The 17,364-nt window shown below is 37.8% G+C and overlaps 1 protein-coding gene across 3 annotated transcripts in view; it reads left to right on the top strand.

The window, feature by feature from the left end:
* The window catches only part of CD96 (CD96 molecule), a 94,196-nt gene that overhangs the window by 23,695 nt on the left and 53,137 nt on the right, over positions 1 to 17,364 (top strand). For all 3 annotated transcript variants that reach the window (XM_066241606.1, XM_066241607.1, XM_066241608.1), the window contains exons 4-5: positions 11,075 to 11,282; positions 12,948 to 13,003. In XM_066241606.1, the coding sequence (XP_066097703.1) occupies positions 11,075 to 11,282; positions 12,948 to 13,003 (264 nt within the window). The remainder of the gene's footprint in view (positions 1 to 11,074; positions 11,283 to 12,947; positions 13,004 to 17,364) is intronic.

The following is a 17,364-nucleotide window of genomic DNA, read 5'->3' on the forward strand; positions in this document are numbered from 1 at the left end:
AGTTGGCTCAATGATAAAGCATCAATATGGCTTATAGAAGTCCTGGGTTCAATTCCCAGTCAGGGCACACAGGATAAGTGGCCATCTGCTTATCCACCCTTCCCTGCATCCCCCTCCCCTCATCTCGATTCTGCAGCCATGGCTTGATTGGTTTGAGGGCATCAGCCCCAGGTGCTGAGGATGGCTAAAAATAATTTCAATTGCTAGCATGGCCCCAGATGGGCAGAGCATCAGACTCAGACAGGGGTTGCCAGGTAGGTCCCAGTTGGGGCACATGCAGAAGTCTGTCTCTCTATTTTTCTTCTTCTTGCTTGGAAAAGAAGAAAAATAAAATTAAAATTATAAAAGATATTGCAAGTTACCTAGCTTTTTGTAGACTGTCTTGGAAACTAGACTGTTCATATAAAAATATTTCTCTGTGGATGTGGGAAATCCAAAATAACTGCCTTGCAAGTAGGTCTTCAAATACAACCTACAGATAGTTTTTTATTATCTAGATGTTTATTTGAGGAGTCAGTAGGATGAAAAGAAAAATATTCTAAAATAACTCAAATTATTCTAAATTTGACAGTGCCTCTTTGTCATCTGTGGGAAAACCCTCTTTTCCTTTCATAGAGTTTGGTTTCTAAAATATGTCTTCCTAGGCACCTAGGAGAGGAGCCACCTCCTCTTCTAGGTGCCTTCGCACTTCCTAGGCATTATGCTATGGTTAATAGCATAATGCTATGGTTAATATGTCAATTGTTCTAAAAAAAAAAGCAATACATTGTGGTTATTAGAAAAAGGTTTTAAAGTGGAGATGAGCTCATGATACTAGACATAATAGTAATGGAAATGTACTTTCTATACCTTGCTTACATTTTTAATATTTTCCACCAACAGGCCAAAAGTTCCTGCTCTAATTATCATAAATTCAACTATCAATAGTAATAATAAAATTTAATAATAATAAAGTTTAATAAACAGTGACCATAGAGATTTTTACTAGCTAGTAAGTTGATCTGTAGTGTCATATCTTCTTCCTTACGGTGCTTAATCTGTTTTTACAAGCAAACGTAGAGCCTTCACTTGACCTGTGTCTTCTGTGTGATTCTGAGCTTCTCTAGGGAAAAAACCTGCATTATTCACTTCAAGAATTCCTAGCATTTAGTATAGTATTTGAACTTGGGCACTCAATGAATAATTAAATGGATCTGTTTCTTTCTGTCTCCTTTTCCCATAGTCCTATTTGTTGTCTTCGTATTGAATTGATGGTCACTAAATTAATACTCTTTGTTTTCTTGGTTAATGAATAGCAGCTCATTAAATAGCAATAACTGGATAACTGAAAAGGCATCCCTATCTGGTAGTTTTCTTTAAAGAAACTAAGAAAGCTAAACAGACATCATCTTTAGAACCTTCCAGGACCTTTAGAATAAATGAGGGACAGAAAGAGCATAGCTAAAGTCACACACTGTTGGAATGCTAAGCTTCTCATAGAACTTCAAGCCAAGCTGTCACTTTGAAGAATGCATCATGATACAGACAACCTGAGGTATCTTTTTTAAAGAAACCTTGCTTCAAAGGGAATATTATATTGGCAAATGTGCTGATTAAATTCCTACTGTGCATTCCATTTTTAAATGTCACAATCTATTTGCTCCTCTGATTTACATCCGTGCTCCATGCTGTTGGTGGCTGCAGGATTCAGCAAGTCTGATATGAAATTATCTAATTTCCTCATATTAAGGAATAAACTGCAACTCTTCATGTTATGCCTGTTATAGGTCTGCAGAGGACATAAATATCCTCTTCAATTCCTGATTTAGTTCTTTAATCTCTTGTGAAACTAACAATAATGATCATAACAATAAGCCAGCTGTTCTCACAAACATCATACAATGTGGCTTTTATAAAATGTAGAGATGATTTCGGGAAGGCAGAGACCAGCTCTACTGAACTCACTGAGTCTAGGAAGCTGCAGATGCTCCCACTTCAAGTCTGTTAAATCCTGGGAACAACTTTACAAATTAAATTTTAATCTAGATCATTAGAAAACAAAACTCATGTCTTCCTATATATGGAATTTTATAGAATCTAATTAAATCAGTTATGACCCTCATGGAGAGTATTGGGCTTCTCAGTTATTAGAAAGTTATTTGGTATTTGTATCTTATCCCATAGTACAGCTGTGTTAAATGTGTTCATGGAGTGGATCTTTTGCATTTTGAGACGTTACTTTCCAGAATTGTGGCTACACTGAAATAGACATCAGTGTGAATAGACAGGGTATTTAACATTGGCTTGGCATGAGAGGTCACTGAGTGAACACAAAGGATTAACCCTTCAGTGCATACTGAGGGTCTGTGTGAATGGTGGGGTGATGTATAAGAAATCACAGAATATGTGTATGTTTGGATGAAATGCAATTGGCAGATAATGGACAAGCAATATGTTTCGCTTTTTCTGCCTTCAGGCACAAACAGTTATCAGGGAAATTCTGCTGGCTTGTTCTGAAAGCCTCTACATACACCCTAATATTCTGTTTTCATTCCAAACTATCATCCTGATTTCCCACAGTATAAATTTCAATTTACTCTGATAAAACATATGCAAATCTGTTTTGAGTACTAGGTCCTGCAGGGATACAAACTATATTAGACATATTTCCTACCATGAAATACTATTTGATAAAAATGCAAAAAATAGAGGGAAAATAGTTTGCTCCTGACTAGATGGACTTAGGAAAGCTTTTTCTAAAGATTATGTTTGAGCTGAATAATTAAAAAAAAACAAACAGTTGGCCAGAAAATGACAGACATGTACTAAGACTCTGGTAGTGGTGGGGGTGGGGAGACATTGAGGAAATGTCTGTTCCAATTTGATAGAGAAAGAAAAACCCATGACTTTTCTCTTTAAAATCATGACAAGAGAGAACTATTTGAGCAAAAAGTTCAATATTAGTGATAAAGACATATGACTAAAACCTATATGCTTACATTGAAAAAAAATTTTATCATTTCTTTTTTTTTTTAATAAATTTTTATTAATGGTAATGGGATGACATTAATAAATCAGGGTACATATATTCAAAGAAAACATGTCTAGGTTATTTTGTCATTAAATTATGCTGCATACCCCTCGCCCAAAGTCAGATTGTCCTCCGTCACCCTCTATCTAGTTCTCTGTGCCCCTCCCCCTCCCCCTAACTCTCTCCCTCTCTCCTTCCCATGTCCTCCCTCCCCCCACCCCTGGTAACCACCACACTCTTGTCCATGTCTCTTAGTCTCATTTTTATGTTCCACCAATGTATGGAATCATGTAGTTCTTGTTTTTTTCTGATTTACTTATTTCACTCCTTATAATGTTATCAAGATCCCACCATTTTGCTGTAAATGATCTGATGTCATCATTTCTTATGGCTGAGTAGTATTCCATAGTGTATATGTGCCACATCTTCTTTATCCAGTCTTCTATTGAAGGGCTTTTTGGTTGTTTCCATGTCTTGGCCACTGTGAACAGTGCTGCAATGAACATGGGGCTACATGTGTCTTCACGTATCAATGTTTCTGAGGTTTTGGGGTATATACCCAGTAGAGGGATTGCTGGGTCATAAGGTAGTTCTATTTGCAGTTTTTTGAGGAACCACCATACTTTCCTCCATAATGGTTGTACTACTTTACAGTCCCACCAACAGTGAATGAGGGTTCCTTTTTCTCCACAGCCTCTCCAACATTTGCTATTACCCGTCTTGTTGATAATAGCTAATCTAACAGGGGTGAGGTGGTATCTCATTGTAGTTTTGATTTGCATTTCTCTAATAACTAATGAAGCTGAGCATCTTTTCATATATCTGTTGGCCATTTGTATCTCTTCCTGGGAGAAGTGTCTGTTCATGTCTTCTTCCCATTTTTTTATTGGATTGTTTGTTTGTTTGTTGTTGAGTTTTATGAGTTCTTTGTAAATTTTGGATATTAGGCCCTTATCTGAGCTGTTGTTTGAAAATATCATTTCCCATTTAGTTGGCTGTCTGTTTATTTTTATATCAGTTTCTCTTGCTGAGCAAAAACTTTTTATTCTGATATAGTCCCATTTATTTCTTTGCCTTCACTTCTCTTGCCATTGGAGTCAAGTTCATAAAATGTTCTTTAAAACCCAGGTCCATGATTTTAGTACCTATGTCTTCCTCTATGTACTTTATTGTTTCAGGTCTTATATTTAGGTCTTTGATCCATTTTGAATTAATTTTAGTACACGGGGACAGGCTGTAGTCGAGTTTCATTCTTTTGCATGTGGCTTTCCAGTTTTCCCAACACCATTTGTTGAAGAGGCTTTCTTTTCTCCATTGTGTGTTGTTGGCCCCTTTATCAAAGATTATTTGACCATATATATGTGGTTTTATTTCTGGGCTTTCTATTCTGTTCCATTGGTCTGAGTGTCTATTTTTCTGCCAATACCATGCTGTTTTGATTATCGTGGCCCTATAATATAGTTTAAAGTCAGGTATTGTAATGCCCCCAGCTTCATTCTTTTTCCTTAGGATTGTTTTGGCTATTCGGGGTTTTTTATAGTTCCATATAAATCTGATGATTTTTTGTTCCATTTCTTTAAAAAATCTCATAGGGATTTTGATGGGAATTGCATTAAATTTGCATATTGCTTTGGGTAATATGGCCATTTTGATTATATTTATTCTTCCTATCCAAGAACAAGGAATATTTTTCCATCTCATTGTATCTTTTTCGATTTCCCTTAACAATGCTTTGTAATTTTCATTATATAGGTCCTTTACATTCTTTGTTATGTTTATTCCTAGGTATTTTTTTTTGTTGCAATCGTGAAGGGGATTATTTTTTTGAGTTCGTTTTCTAATATTTCATTGTTGGCATATAGAAAGGCTATGGACTTTTGTATGTTAATTTTGTATCCTGCGACCTTACTGTATTGGTTTATTGTTTCTAATAATCTTTTTGTGGAGTCCTTCGGGTTTTCGATGTGTAGGATCATATCATCAGCAAAAAGTGATACCTTTACTTCTTCTTTTCCGATATGGATGCCTTTTATTTCTTTGTCTTGTCTGATTGCTCTGGCCAGAGCTTCTAGCACTATATAAAATTAAAAAAACAAAAAATAAAAACAAATAATTTTTATCTATAAATGTATGTTTTCAATATACTGTTCTTTGATATTTTTGGGTTTTATATTTAAACAAAGAGACAAATGGTGCTATTAAACAATGCTGGTTTCCCATGCCTATGGGAAGTCTATCTGTTCAGAAAACAAAATTGTTGCCTTCTACCTGATGACAGCGGACTCTAATTATCTTCGTGATAATCAAAATTAAAGGGCTAGCCAACCTACAAAGTGTTGACAACCAATTGTGATGATTAGAAAAATATTGCTCAATTGCTCTCAAAGTGGATGTGGGGAGCTTAGTAAGCAGCTGCTTTGACAGCAGTGACTGGATGGAGAATAAATGGAGGGAATGTGACGATAGGAAGCAGTTTGGAGATAAAGCAGTAGCAATCAATATAGTCATCAGAGTTTATAGAATGAGCTATGTATACTCAATACCCACCATGTGCTGTGCTCAACACTGCCAGATATGGAGCTTATACCAACCCAGAGATAAAATAATGTCATTAAATCAAATAGTACCAACATTCATTTTCTAGACTGAAAATTCTGATTCTAGTACAAAAATAGAAAAGCCTCTACAAATCATTTTTAGGTTTTCATGTCTTTATAGAACATAGGGAAGTAGTATTTCATGATTCAATATGACCCTAGCCAGCCCACATCATGCAAATTATCCAGCTCCTCTACGTAATTAAATTATGTATTTATTTCTCTTCTATGAGTATGATTTTATATTTGCTTTCCTTGAAAATTAGTTCTTCTCAAATAGACTCTAAGCAGAAAAAGCAAGGACTCTTTGTTCTACTGTTTATAGCAAAGTCATTAACAGCATGACTTTTGTAGGTAAATTGTTGTTTACAAGACCTGGCTCTACCATTTACTAGCTGTGGGAGCTAAGAACTAGGATCAGGGTAAATACAGCCTTCACCTTGGGTGCTCAATTTAAGGGAGTGCCAAAAAAATCAATAATCAATATATAAATATTAATAATTTTAAAATTTATTGTTGTTGATATGGTTTAAAATATCCCACTCAATATAACACCATTTACACACCCCGTCGTGTCCCCTCATGCCCACGTAAAGTCTCTTTCCCACCCCCATTTCCCCCCTTTTGCCTCCCCTCCCCTTACTTCCACTCCTCCTTTTCTCTCTGACTATTGCTATCCTTTGTGTGTATATATGTGTCATATATATATATATATATATATATATATATACACACACACACACACACACATGTGTGTGTGTATGTGTTTTGGCTGATCTCTTCACCTTCTCTGATCCAGTCCCCACTTCCCCCTTACCTCTGATAGCTATTCTTCTGTTCCCTGTGACCCTGCCTCTGTTTCTATTTTGTTCCTTAGTTTATTGTGTTGATTAGATTCCACATATATGTGAGGTCTTATGGTATTTGTCTTTCTCTGCCTGGCTTATTTCACTTAGCATAATAATCTCCAGGTCCGTCCATGCAGTCACAAAATGTAAGATTTCTTTATTTTTTATGGCCACATAGTATTCCATTGCATAAATGTACCACAGCTTTTTTATCCACTTGTCCACTGATGAATATTTGGGCTGGTTCCAGATATTGGCTATTGTGAATAATGCTGCAATGACATTGGGGGTGCATAATCAATCAACCAAAACCAAAAAGAATCCCCTTAATAAAATATTTTTTCTTTTTTAAAAATTTTATTTAGAAAATTAACTTTAACAGGGTGATATTGATCAATAAGAGTACAGAGGTTTCAGGTAGACATTTCTATAGCATTTAAACTATTGATTGTGTTGTATGCCCATCACCCAAAGTCAGATCACTTTCCATCACTGTATATTTGGCACTCTATACCCCTCCCCCTCCTGTAACCACTTCATTTTTACCTATGTTCATGTATCTCTGTTTTATATCCCACTTATGTGTGAAATCATATAGTTCTTAGCTTTTCTGATTTACTTATTTCACTCAGTATAATTTTATCAAGGTCCATCCATGTTGTCGTAAATGACATTATGTCATCATTTCTTATGGCTGAGTAGTATTCCATTGTATATATGTACATCTTCTTTTTCCAATCCTCTAGCAAAGGACACTTTGTTTGTTTCCATTTTTAAAACCAAAATTTAGAAAAAACTCCAAAATATCAACATTTTAAATGAAAGCAGGCTATTATTGTTTTGAGACACAGCTATACTGTTCAAGAAACAGTATTGCCCAATCAGTCTGTGGTTCCTGGACCTTCATGGCTCATGTCCCCCACAGGCACATATATAAGAGTTGACAGAAGAGAACAGACTGAGAAATGCACAGCTTATGTGGTCATTTTATTTTATTTTAGAATTTTTACTAACTTTTATCACTTAGTCAAAATATGGGAGGATCTTTTGATTAGTGCATACAGGGTTGCATGTTTTTTTCTTTTATCTCAGAATTCACATCTTGGATATGTTCGCTAACCTAAATTTTAGTCACCTCATCTATAAAAGGGGATAACTGCAGTACCAACCTCATGGTATTATTGTGAGGTATAAATAAGGTAACTCAACTAACTAAATAACTTAGCACAATTCTGTATTTGGCATGTATTAAAAACTAATCTCTAAAGAGTTAATTTTATGACTGTCCATCATTTCTCAGTTTAGTCAGACAGTAAAGAATACTCATGAAGATGCGGGGTGATCATCTGTGAGGCTGGAAGACAGTCAGCTTGTTTTGATTGAACATGTATTGAGTATTGAGTGTCAGGACTAATAATATTTAGAAATAGTTATTCACATTTAAAAAATTATCAATTTTTTTTGGAAAACAGGCAAGAATAAAGACTCCACATAGTAAGACCTCTTTACCAGTTTGTTTCCTGCAGACCCTAAGATTATCATTATCAGGTAGCAGTTGAAGTACACTCTACATCCCTTAGAGTCATAGAGTCCTAGTACCCTGTGACTCTCAAGGGCCCTTTCTATCAACAAATTGCCCACACCTCTGTAATCTACAACTTACACAAAGGCCTCTTCTAAACTCCTGAAATTTCTTTAAAATTTTTCACTTGATACTCCCGAAAGTTTTATTTTTGTTTCTGTGTGCATTTGTGTGTGTGTGTGTGTGTGTGTGTGTGTGTGTGAAAGAGAGAGAGAGAGAGAGAGAGAGAGAGAGAGAGAGAGATGGTTTGGTTTTCACTAGTGTATGTTATCTCTGAGGCTTACTTGTTCTTGGTCTTGGCCATCCCTATATTTTTAAAAAAATTTTCCCATTGATTTGAGAGAAAGAGAAAGAGAGAGAGGAAGAGAGAGAGAAGCACTGACTCATTGTTCCACTTATGTTCTGTTTAGTTGTGCATTCATTCATTGCTTTTCATATGTGCCCTGACTGGAGATCAAACTCGTGACATCAGAACATTGGGAAAAGACTGTGTCCACTGAACCACCTGGCCAGGGCCACATCCTTCTTTTGGATGTTATGACTTAAGTACCTTCTTACTTTTTGTGACCTTCAAGCAAGTTACTTAACCTCAGTTTATTGCATATTGCAATAAAGAATAAATAAGACTTGGGAAAACTTTGCCCAGTGCCTAAAACAGTAGGCACTAAATAAATTTAAGCAATGACAAATAAGATTATAAATTTTAATAGTGTTCATAGCATGATACTGGTATCATTTCTCCTTCTCTCAGCTCTAGACATATCAATGTTTGCCTGCACTAGGTTTTTCCACCTCTCCCATTTGCTTCCTGAAGGCAGCCATTCATGTGCAGTCTTGCTTTAGCCCTTTTATAAGTGGCACTCTAGATCCTTTCAAGAGTTTTGGATGCTGTAGGTTACAAGACACACTTTACAACTGAATTCCATCTTTCCCAACAAACAAAAAAATCCTTCCCTTTACAACAGTCAACTGTCCAGAAAAATAAACGAACAAGCCAAAAACCTTCAAATAAATTGGGAAGGAGGAAGGTTGTTTTGTTTTTGGTATATATTTATTCCACCAATTAAACCACCCTGGCTAGTCACAACCAGCTACACAATAAAGGAAAAAGCAGTTTTTCTCACCAGTCTCCAACCAACCTCTGACTGCCCTTCTTCCCACAACAAGTAACAGATGGAAATGTTCCAGATCAGATGATGAGTGATTTACTAAATGTCTGAGATACATTTTGAAGCCCAAAGATTTCACCAAAACAGTCCCTGTGCATAAAGCAGGAACTATAAAACTAAGTTTGTTGTTCTGAAGGAACTGTAGGGGGAGACTGCCTCCTTAATTATTGCTCTCCAGATCCGGAAATATTGAGCAAAACGCCATCCAATACTTAGAGCTTCTTTTGGAGCCCCATCTCCAGAATATAAGTTCTCTCCCTTTAACTTTCTGTGACTTTCTTCAGTAAGAAGACAGCAGGATAGACTCATAGGTCCTACTTTATATGGGTATAAAAGTGTGTACATTGTTTTACTGATAAGTCTTATGCAGGGTATGATTTTCTGCAGGAGATATATATATATATTTGTATATATATATATTTGTAAAGCTGATATCAATCTTAGCCATAGTCACTTAAAGAATTGTGTCTTACATAAGAGTTTCTACTAAGTATATTCTGAAAATATCTATATAAACAATTTAAGAAATCTATATTCATGTATCCACTGTTTCTGTTCTTAGCCTGTACTTGAATTCTTTCTTACCCGGCTTTCATTTCTTCTACCCTGAATTTGTCTTATTTTTTAAATTAGAGATTCTAAGTCAGATCATTGTTTTCATTATTTTATGACTTCTTTCCCATCAGATGCATGCTTGTTCACTCTTCTCCACTTCAGTTTCCTCCTTTTCCCCTGAACCTTGTGCATAAGATCCATCTCTTGTTTAGAGTTAGATCAATGGTTCTCAGCCCTGGCTGCTCTGAGGATCTTTAAAAAAATGCCCCAAGCTAGGTTTCACCCTAGAAAAATCTAGTTCATATCTTCAGAGAAGAAGCTTATGTATCTGAATGTTTCAAAGCAAATCAATTGAGAATATTGAGTTATACTAAAGGGGGTATAAGGATATAACCCTTCCTCTACCCTTGTACCCCTTAAGAGTGCCCTCCTCATTGGCCCTTAATCAGAGCAATTATTGACATTAACCAACACTGTGACATCTCAGGATCTTGTCAATGGAAAGTCAGAGTATGGCAAGAATAATGGGGCTCTTCTTCACAAACCAAGAAAGAATGTGGAATAGAGAAACCAAGTACTCCAGATGATCTATTGTCACCAAAATTCTGATTGACATTTATAGCTTATCCTCATGTGTCCTCTTTGAAGATAGCACAAACTTAGAAATAAAGGAAGAAGGGCAATGACCATGACAAGGCTGAGGTAAAGATGCCTACAGCACAAAATTTAAGGAAGCACTCATGCTCAGATACCCAGTCTGCATTTATAAGACCCTGAGAGCGAATGGCTCCTTGAATTTTGTGTCCTAGGAGTATCCTTACCCCATCCTCGTCCTGGGCCTATGGGGACCTAAAACGAAACCTTTTCCAAAGTAGTGCTGGGAAGAGAATGCGATTCTGATCATCCAGTTGAGTTTAAGATTTTATAAACAAAATTTATGAAGCCTTTTTAACACATCTTACCATTAAGATTTCTGAACTTAAAATGAGAATTATGATTTACCATTAGCCCCCAGTTCTGTGCTCCCCAAAATCTCACCCCAGACATACAGCTTATAGAAGGTTACAAATGGGAAGTTGTCATCTGAAGAACAGCAAGTTTCTATTCATATTGAAGAAGGTGACAGTAGTTTTTAACTGAAAGTCAAGTGTAATGATACTTTGTCTAGTAACATCCTAAATATCTTTTGATTTCAATTCTTCATTCACAATCTCTCTCTTTACAAGATATAAATAAATTAATCCTTGTGGGATGCCTATCCCAGAGCTGGTGCCGCTGAGTACTTAATAACTGGTAACTCTTTTTCTTCCTAGGAGGATAATGGGACTCAGGAAGCACTTATCACACAGGATCACTCCATCAGCAATTCCACATTATTTAAAGACAGAGTCAAGTTAGGTACAGACTGTGAGCTCTACCTCTCTCCAGTCCAAATCCATGATGACGGCCGGAAGTTCTCTTGCCACGTTAAAGTCAAGCCTAGAAAGATCTTGAGGAGCTCCACCACGGTCAAGGTTTTTGGTAAGAGGTTTTGTTCTCCGACTCCCTGCTATCCTATATCAGTGCCTGACACAGTTTTTCCCTATAGAGGAAGCAACCAGTTACCTGGAGTACGGCCATGTGAGGGTAGCTATTCCTGATTCTGTTTACCTTGATACTTGTCATTCATGTTGGGGGTAGGATGAGGGTAAGAAGTAAAAGAACAATGATTTAGTTAATAGAATTAAATCACACAGAAAGCCATAGATTGGTCAGTTTCTTAGTGATCACTCCCTTATTTATTATAGTAATGTTTCCTAAGAAGACTGGAAATCTCTTTAATTATAATTGCCAAAGTATAATTGCCTATTTGTCTAATCATCTTAGTTGCTTGCTGGAGCAACACAGAATAAGGCCAGTGTGAGAAAAGAAAGATGATAAACATATCTCTAGAGAAAGCCTTCAGGTGTCCCATCCTTAACCTCACCCTGACCAACGGGGGTGAAGACTGACCAGCTCCTCCAGCAAAGGAGCCCGCAGGGATGGCCTCCTGACTCTGCACGGCCCAACTTTGCAGGAAAATGTGAAAAAAATGTGAAAATTCTTTTTGCCCAGTGATGCAAAGAACTATCAATAAACAAAAACCCCTAGATTGGAATATATTTTTTCATCTTTCTAAGAACTGTATTTTTTTTACAGTGACAGAGAGAGAGTCAAAGAGAGAGATAGATAGGGACAGACAGACAGGAACAGAGAGAGATGAGAAGCATCGATCATTAGTTTTTCATTGTGACACCTTAGTTGTTCATTATTGCTTTCTCATATGTGCCTTGACTGTGGGGCTGCAGCAGACCAAGTAACCCCTTGCTCGAGGCAGTGACCTTGGGTCCAAGCTGATGAGCTTTGCACAAACCAGATGAGCCCATGCTCAAGCTGGTGACCTCGGGGTCTTGAACCTAGGTCCTCCGTATCCCAGGGTGACGCTCTATATCCACTGCGCCACCGCCCAGTCAGGCAAGAACTGTATTTTTTAACACAGCATTTTAATATTAAGGCAAAAAGAAAAGCAGTTGTATGGATGTGCAATTAATGTTTTCTAAAAATGAAGTACTCAGTGACTGCTTTGTACGGGGCTCTATAAAGTGCTTGAGATGAAGGGATGAAAGTTTAGCTCTGAGGTACCCTCAATCTAGCAGAACAACAAAATCACTGAAATAGCCCCACATGATTTCTAGTACCAAACAACTAAAGTATTAAGTGTTTTCCTTTTCACTTTTGGAGGCCTATAAATTCTACTGTATTTCTACAGTAGACCCATAGAATAACTCCCCATTTTACCTGACTCACCAATGATCATGATTCAAGTATCATTTACATACTACACCTTCCAAAAGCTTCTTCTTATCCTCAAGGTTGGGTTCCTAGCTTCTCTTAAAAGCTTTCTTCAAACCTTACATGTCCTCAATTATGCTACTTATCTCAGTTTAGTCTAATTTTTAGTTTATGTATCTGTGTTTTTCATGAAAATATAAATTTATTGAGGACAGTGAAGATGATTTGCCCATCTTTGTTTCCTCGGAATCTAACATTCTGCCAGGCAAACAGTGGGTGTTTAATATTTGAGGAATGATGACTCTGATGCACACATGCTAGTACCCTGGTAAGATGACATTCTGTGCCACTAACTGTGTTTTCTCTGCATTTAAGCTAAACCAGAAATCCCCATGATTATGGAAAATAACTCCATGGATGTCTTGGGAGAGGTGAGTCACATGAAAGCTTTTGAAGATCTATAGTGTAACTTGCTAAGGTGTTTCAGGTTGTATTGTCCAGAATGCTTTTCCAAAAGATCTTACTCTGTGGCCATCAGCCAATTAATTTCTGCTGAAGAAGGGCAGCTGAATTGATTCTAGAAACTTAATAGGAATTCTTACTTTCTAACTTAGAGCTCTCAGAGCCTGTGATCTATGATCCTGAGTCCTTAATTTTCCTGGAAAAATACTCTCAATAGCTTAAATTTCTTTTTAATAAAAATTGAAGTAGATAGTGAAACAGAAGTAGGGCAGAGAGCAGTGTGAATCCCAGTGAAAGAATGCTTTTTATGCTCAGCTGACATTTTGTTCAGAGCCATTTCCTGTACCAGCTTGTTCTTATGTTGAAGTAAATAAGAAAAAACCTGTCCCTGTGTACCCCTTCAGAGCCCTGGCTATTTCTTAGGCAGTAGGAGAAAGGGCAAGAGAAAAGAGGAGGTAAAGGAGGCCTTCTGACTTCAATTTCTAGGGGTTAGTTCCCAGCCTCTAATCTTTGAAATTTGAGCTCACTTGCAAGCTCTTCTTGCTGGCTGTGACCTCAGGCAAATTATTTCACATCTCTGTAGTCAGTTTTCCCACTTACATGAAGGAGATAAGATGAGTATTTCACCTTGTTGTTGTTTTCAAGAATTAAATGAAATACTTATGAAAAGTTCTTAGTATAGATGTGGCATATATTAATTGCTCAATAAACATTATTTTATTGTTTTGTTGATATTACTATTATGTGTTAATCAGCTGTCTGTGACATTATGGTTTCATTCAAGCTTTCCAAAATTCCAAGTAAAAGAAATCTCATTAACTCGAACATTTCTCATTACATAGGATGAGAAAGAATTATACTCATATTCTTGTTTCTTCTAATTCCAAGAACATTAAATAACTTTTGATGTCTAGTCCTGCTGAATATCAGTCATTTAATTTGGCAGTTGAGCATAAATTATAGCTCAGATTCTGTGGGATGGTTTAAATGAATATATATATATGCATTATCCAAGTATTTGTGTGTCTTTTTTTAATTTCATGTGTTTATCTTTTAGATAATTGCTATTGTACTTCTGAACATATAGAAAAGATTTTAAATCATTCTGCCACAATTACTTCCCAATTTTATCAGTGGACTTTATTTCAATATTTTAAATAAAACACACAATCTAATGGTACAATGTTTTGTGGATGCTTTTGTTTCTTATAATAATTTCTTGTAGGTTCTTGGTGCCAATGTTTGCAGATAATATGTACTCAAACAGATATGTAACCATAAAATTCAACCCAAGAATTCCAGTTTTTAAAAAAAGAGTTTGTGTTACATATAATCAAATTTCTTCTTCTGTATCCATGCTTGCCTAAGTGCTGAGAGGGAACCTTGAAAACCTTCCTTCCTGGGGAATCAATGAATATTCTTTCACTAAATCCATATAACCAGTTACAGGACATGGCTTGTCTATAGATCTTTTAACATCTTCCCAAACATTAATAATTCTTTACTCTAATATTCTTATCATCTCCGTTGTATTTTTTTTTTTTGTATTTTCTGAAGTTGGAAATGGGGAGGCAGTCAGACAGACTCCCACATGTGCCCGACCGGGATCCACCCGGTATGCCCACCAGAGGGCGATGCTCTGCCCATCTGGGGTGTCACTCTGCTGCAACCAGAGCCATTCTAGCGCCTGAGGCAGAGGCCACAGAGCCATCCTCAGCGCTCGGGCCATCTTTGCTCCAATGGAGCCTTGGCTGCAGGAGGGGAAGAGAGAGAGAGGAAGGAGAGGGGGAGGGGTAGAGAAGCAGATGGGCACTTCTCCTGTGTGCCCTGGCCGGGAATCGAACCCAGGACTCTTGCACTCCAGGCTGACGCTCTACCACTGAACCAACCAGCCAGGGCTCCATTGTATATTTAAATAACTTACGCATTCTTTAAATCACTTTTACATGGTTTTTTTTTCATGTGATATTCTAAACAAAGCTCCAAAATAAGTAGGGTATCTGTGATTTTGCAAATGAGAAATTGGGGCCTGGGGAGTCTGAACAACTGGCTGAGTCACTAATAAAGAGCCGAGGTAGGATGAGCATTTAGCATGCCCATACCCGGGCTGGATGGTATAATAAAAGGGATCAACTTCAAGGGCAGGTAGAACTAATGTCAAATCCTAATTTGACCACTTACTAGCTACATGTCCTTACCAGGTAGTAAACCACCATGCATCTCAGCTAACTTGTCTCTAAAATTTGGGTCATAAAAATATTTCATGGGATTCTTAGGTGAATTAAATTTATGCACAGTGAAGAAGTACATAACACATAGTAAACGTATCAGGAATGTTTCTCTTCTTCCCACTATTTATCATTTACTCATTCTCTTACACCCATTTCTTCCTTCTGCATTTCTATTCATCAATCTACTATGAGATTGATTCTAGGAGACAGTGTGGAGTAATAAAAAATAGAACATAGAGTGTAAAATCCAATAGACAAGGTTGAATTCTCATTCATCACTTATTAACTCTGGCCCCTGAAATCTCATTTCCTTAGCTCCCTTGCAGTGAACAGGGACAATGATTCCAACTTCCCAAGGCTGATGTAAAGATCAATGAGAAATCATATGCAAAGTAGCTGTCATCTGCCTACCATGAGTGTTGGGCAGTCGGAATGTTGTACTCCATCCCTTCATTCCTTACAAATTAACTAAATCATATGCACTTATTAAATGCCTATGACATGGTATGCATTCACTACACCAGCAGTGCTCAGTGTTAGAACAATAGGAATTTGGTCAGTTGTGAGTAGTGTTACATTCCAGTATTACTGTTAAAGTTAAAAAGTTTATGGTTAATTTAGTTTTTTTTGAAAATAGAAAAGTCCCCAAATTATTCTAACAATGATGCCTCTCAAGCTAAAAGAGGCCAGGGATGTCCAAGTACCACACCTGTGGACGGCATTGCTCTTGTTTGTTCCTGAGAGTGAGGCTTCACCAGGGTTCCACAGTGGCACAGAAGTTCCCTTTGTAGCTGAAGTGGAAAAGGGACCTTCCGTTTAAATCTCCAGGCCCCATCATGTACATTTTTACATCAGAGTAGAAGATGCTGGGGCTAAAAACCCCTGAGCCCAGAGCCCCGGGCCCTCCACATCCAGCTACAGTGATGCAGCAAAAAAAGGCACAAGAGGCCCTGGCTGGTTGGCTCAGCAGTAGAGCGTTGGCCTGGCGTGCGGGGGACCCGGGTTCGATTCCCGGCCAGGGCACATAGGAGAAGCACCCATTTGCTTCTCCACCCCCCCTCCTTCCTCTCTGTCTCTCTCTTCCCCTCCCGCAGCCAAGGCTCCATTGGAGCAAAAATGGCCCAGGCGCTGGGGATGGCTCCTTGGCCTCTGCCCCAGGCGCTAGAGTGGCTCTGGTCACGGCAGAGCGGCGCCCCGGAGGGGCAGAGCATCGCCCCCTGGTGGGCAGAGCGTCGCCCCTGGTGGGTGGGCCAGGTGGATCCCAGTCAGGCGCATGCGGGAGTCTGTCTGACTGTCTCTCCCTGTTTTCAGCTTCAGAAAAATACAAAAAAAAAAAAAAAAAAAAAGGCACAAGAGAGTTGCGTGAAAATTCCAGAGCTGACTCAGCAGTTCAGTCTCTCCACAAGTCTCACGTCTCCCTTTCATGCCTGTGCTATATACTGTAACTCGATCATCACCATAAATTCTGCCCTTGTCACTCTTCATCTTTATGTTTCAAAAAATTTAGGTGAAAAAATATATGGAAAACTACCTACCATGAAACATAGGATACAAAAGTGGTTGGGGTTAAAAATGCCTAAGAAAGAATATAAAACAGACACCATAAGCTAAAAACACATATTGGAGTTAGCAGAATAGCACTCTAGTAGCTGTTTAGAGAATTTGATACTTAATTTATTTAATTTTGGTTTTGTAAAAGCTTGAATCTTTGTGGATTCCTTGACCTTCTGAGGCAACATGTCAAGGGTGTGTGTGTGTGTGTGTGTGTGTGTGAGAGAGAGAGAGAGAGAGAGAGAGAGAGAGATATTAGGTATTCTGGCCTCTTTTCTTATTTTTTTTTCTAGCATATTGTGGCACAATAAAGCTTTGGGTCTAAATTTCTAGTCCCATGAGTGCCAGCTGTCATCATCGTTGGGGCGGTGGGGCCCTGTGCTTTCGCCACCACTGGAGAAAGCCCTCAGAGGGGAAATCACTGCGCTCCAGTGGGGAAATCATGTAGAAAGTGAAACCTGTAATATCAGCCAGCTTTCTAGGGAAAAAGATTACAGGACTGCAGTGCAGCCTGGGTTTTTCGTAAGCTTTGTGTTTGAAATTGTGTT

Source organism: Saccopteryx bilineata, chromosome 8, assembly GCF_036850765.1.
Source record: "Saccopteryx bilineata isolate mSacBil1 chromosome 8, mSacBil1_pri_phased_curated, whole genome shotgun sequence".
Lineage (NCBI taxonomy): Eukaryota > Metazoa > Chordata > Mammalia > Chiroptera > Emballonuridae > Saccopteryx > Saccopteryx bilineata.